General features: G+C 45.6%; 1 protein-coding gene across 1 annotated transcript in view; it reads right to left on the reverse strand.

The window, feature by feature from the left end:
- The window catches only part of LOC139401976 (platelet-derived growth factor subunit A-like), a 10,372-nt gene extending 9,514 nt beyond the window's left edge, over positions 1–858 (reverse strand). Inside the window, exon 1 of the mRNA XM_071146007.1 lies at positions 70–858. Within this exon, the coding sequence (XP_071002108.1) occupies positions 70–135 (66 nt within the window). The 5' untranslated portion in view covers positions 136–858. The remainder of the gene's footprint in view (positions 1–69) is intronic.
- Positions 859–3,814: the final 2,956 nt, after the last annotated feature.

The following is a 3,814-nucleotide window of genomic DNA, read 5'->3' on the forward strand; positions in this document are numbered from 1 at the left end:
TTGCACTAAAAACGGCACATTTTGAACAGATTTGGCCCCTACATAGCGTACAAACCAAAAGTCCTTTACCTCAGCGGCGGTGCGTAACAGGCACAATAAGCAGGCGAGGAGGAAGCTCAGAAAAGCGGCTCTCATCTCCCTTCAGGTCCTTTGGGCTCCAGAACGAGAGAAAGTTCCAGTAGTTCCACCAACACCGTTCCAGAACCAGGAGCTGAGGCGTCGCTCCCAAACCACGGGAATCCAGTACCATCCCTCGGGTGGAACCGCTACCTCCACGAGTCTACAGCCGGTAGTCCGAATTATTTGGCTATTATAGGCAACATGGCGAGGCTAACAGTGGGACTTTATTGGGTGTTCATTTAGGTTTACATTTAAGACTGACGTTTATTGAAGTCAGTTGGGTTTCCTACTCCGCTTTTGGCCACAGAAGCAACACAGGAGCAGGAGATGGGTCGGAGTTACGGCACCTGAGACAAGAGCTATCTATGCGTATAAGAACTTCCAGGTGTGAGAAATGTAATCATTTTGTCGACCAGGCTATAATCCACGCGAAGTGAAGACGTCTCGTAGTGGAACATTTAAGTGTTTTAATCCTTTATGCATGTCGACACAATTCTCTGAGAATATAATATTTCACTATCCATACATTTATGGGAGACTTCCAAAAATATCAACTTTATGTCCTGTTTATATCAGCAAGTGGAGAATAGGTCAAAAATAATGTCAAGCCGTCTGCATGTCCCGGTTGTTCTTATCAAACGGTTTTTGTAGCCTATTGGATCCCTTCAAAGCGGGTCCGCTGAAGACTGTGATCTCCGTAGTGAATGAAGTCGGAACGCTTTGAGTCATATGATATACCTACTGCGTTGCTGGGGGCTGGCGGGGCGCGGTCACGTTGCCACTCCGCTCCGCTCTCCGGGTGTGTGCTCTGTAACTACAGATGGATAGATCGGCTATAAAGGAGACCATTGGCTTTTGACTGTGGGCGCGCTCACATCAGTCCATTCAACGCACCAGACTTCTTTCATGCATCATTGGTCAAATACAGGTGCGTTTCAGATCAATGCAATTATAGTGATGATGATAGTGGTGATGATGATGATGGTGATGATGGCGATGATGGTACCCCCAAGCCAAAAGACTCCTGAACAGCTAATCAAATGGCTACCCAGACTATATGCACAGCCACTTTAATAACTCTACCCACATGTATATATGACCTCGACACCGGTGACCCCGCACATTGACACATTGACTCTGTACCGGTACCCTCTGTATATAGCCCAGATATTGTAATTTACTGCTGCTCTTTAATTATTTGTTATTCTTATCTCTTACTTTTTTAGGCATTTTCTTAAAACTGCATTGTTGGTTAAGGGCTTGTAAGTAAGCATTTCACTGTAAGGTATTCGGTGCATGTGACAAACAACATTTGATTTGATTTTGATGGTGATAGTGGTGATGATGATAATGATGCTGGTGATGATGATAATGATGCTGGTGATGACGATGGCGATGATGATGACAGTGATGATGAAGGTGATGGGGATGTTGATGATCTCTATAAACATCATACCCTGTAACTGGCCCTAAATGCCCTGTTGTTTTACCACACAATGGCAGGTTACTAGTTAACACAGTAACATTCGATCCCTTCTAAAGCACCAGTCATTACATTTTAAGGGACTGAGCTCATTTATAACAAAGTACAAACCCATGGTTGAGTAGTTTAGGGTGTTTATAACCTATGAAGTCACTGGGGGCTTTCCACCTCTCTCTCTTCCCTCTCTTACACCCTTCCTTCAGTTCCCTCCTTCTCCAGCCCCCTCACACCTCCACCACCTCCAACCCTCCCTCCTTCTCCAGCCCTCTCACACCTCCAACCCTCCCTCCTTCTCCAGCCCCCTCACACCTCCACCACCTCCAACCCTCCCTCCTTCTCCAGCCCCCTCACACCTCCACCACCTCCAACCCTTCCTCCTATCTATTCACACCTCGAGTCCCTCACCCCCCCCCCCCCCCCCTCCATTCCTTCCTCCACCCCTCTCCCTCCCTTCCAGGTCAGCCACAGATGGCTGAGTGTGTCTGTTTTTAATTGCTGTTTAATTAACTTCATTAATAAGTGGCCAGACCGCAGACACAACTGACCTCCATGATAAAGGAGTGAGAGAGTGAAAGGGGTGGAGGGATCAGAGGTAGGGGGGACACGGTGTGCTGGAGCTAAGAACAACACTTGATACAAAACAGACATGTTCACACGGACCTACACACACATTGACTGTGTGCCTTGTGACCAGACACGGTGTCACGGCTGAGATAGTTAGGGACTTTGTGCCCACTGGACCCAGTCTCTCTCAACACTAGAGTAGCCACCATTCTAGCTACAAATGCAAACATTGACAGTCTATAGTAGTGGTGATGAGAAGGAGGGAGAGGTGAACGTGGAGGAAAATGAGGTGAAGGAGATGGGGAGAGGAGGAAGAAGAATGAAGGGGCGAAAGGGGCCAAGGAGGAGGGAAGGAGGAAGAGAAACAAGGTTTGTTGCCAATTAAGACCTATTTAGCCAGACAGAGACTCAGTGACTCTGTCTCTCCCTCCATCAACCCTGAAGGGCTTTGCTTTGGGCTGCTCTGGTCTGGTGTACTTGACTCCTGCAAGGCGCCAGTCTCACATGCAAGTGCACATGTGTACACACACACACTCACTTACAGCACAGGGGTCCAAATTAGGGAAACAACTGGGTTAGAACCGAACCAATACAGAACATTCCACTGTGACATCCTTGGACCCGGTGAGAGTGATTCCAAAGGGCAATGATCTGGACCCTTAACCTCTCTGTATCCCTCTCTCTCTCTCTTCTCTTTCACTTCCTCTGTGGGATAGAAGTGGCACATGCCTCCTGCTATGGTAGGGGCAGTAGCATGCATGTTGTCATGCCGACAGAGAGGCTAGAGTTCCCTAAAGTCTAGACCCAGACAACAGGATAGACACAGTAAAATAGAGAAAGGAGAGAGAAACAGAGACAAATTGAGATATGGAGAGACACAGAGAGGGAATGTGCATGAGAGAAAAGAGAGAGGGAGAAATAGGTCTGGATTCAATCCGTATTGCAGAAGTATCGTGGAAGATCTGCGTTATAGCTCTACTTAAATTTAAAGGCAATGTTCCAGTGTCCGCAGAGACTGTATTCACAGTAAACACTGCATATGTCTGCTCAATTGTAAAATGTACGCAGATTTACCATGAGACTTTCACGATACGGATTGAATTCAGTCGCTAGTTAAATTTGATCTGTGGAGGGATGAGAGTTTTACAAGCAGGGTGTGGATGAAAGTACCTAAAAGTACCTAATACCTAATTCTATTCCAAACCCTATGCATAGTGCATAATGAAAAAAACCTTTCATATGTGTCAGACCTGGGATTGATTTCTATTTGAAATCTTTTCATATACTTTGAACATTTGCTCTACAGATATAGGGTCTTAATTTGAGCCAGTTTGCTACCGCAGGAAAATAATTCTGCAGCAGCAGGAAATGTGGATTATAATTAATGGAAATTTTTTGTAGGGTTTGATCATTTTTTTGTTAGGGCAAATCCAAGTCGGCCACTAAAGTGGAAATTACAAACTTTAGAAGCATTTTTAAACCTTGACTACACTACAAGTTTTACATTTCCTGCTGTGCAGGAAAATTCTCAGCAACAAAAGAGTGATCAAATTAAGATCCTACATCTGTAGTTTGCCTGGAGTGCTGGATGGGCGACGTTTGCATTTTTGTGACTATTCTATTGGTTCTGTAGTGACAGTCAAGCTC

Source organism: Oncorhynchus clarkii, unplaced genomic scaffold (genome assembly GCF_045791955.1).
Source record: "Oncorhynchus clarkii lewisi isolate Uvic-CL-2024 unplaced genomic scaffold, UVic_Ocla_1.0 unplaced_contig_4281_pilon_pilon, whole genome shotgun sequence".
NCBI lineage: Eukaryota > Metazoa > Chordata > Actinopteri > Salmoniformes > Salmonidae > Oncorhynchus > Oncorhynchus clarkii.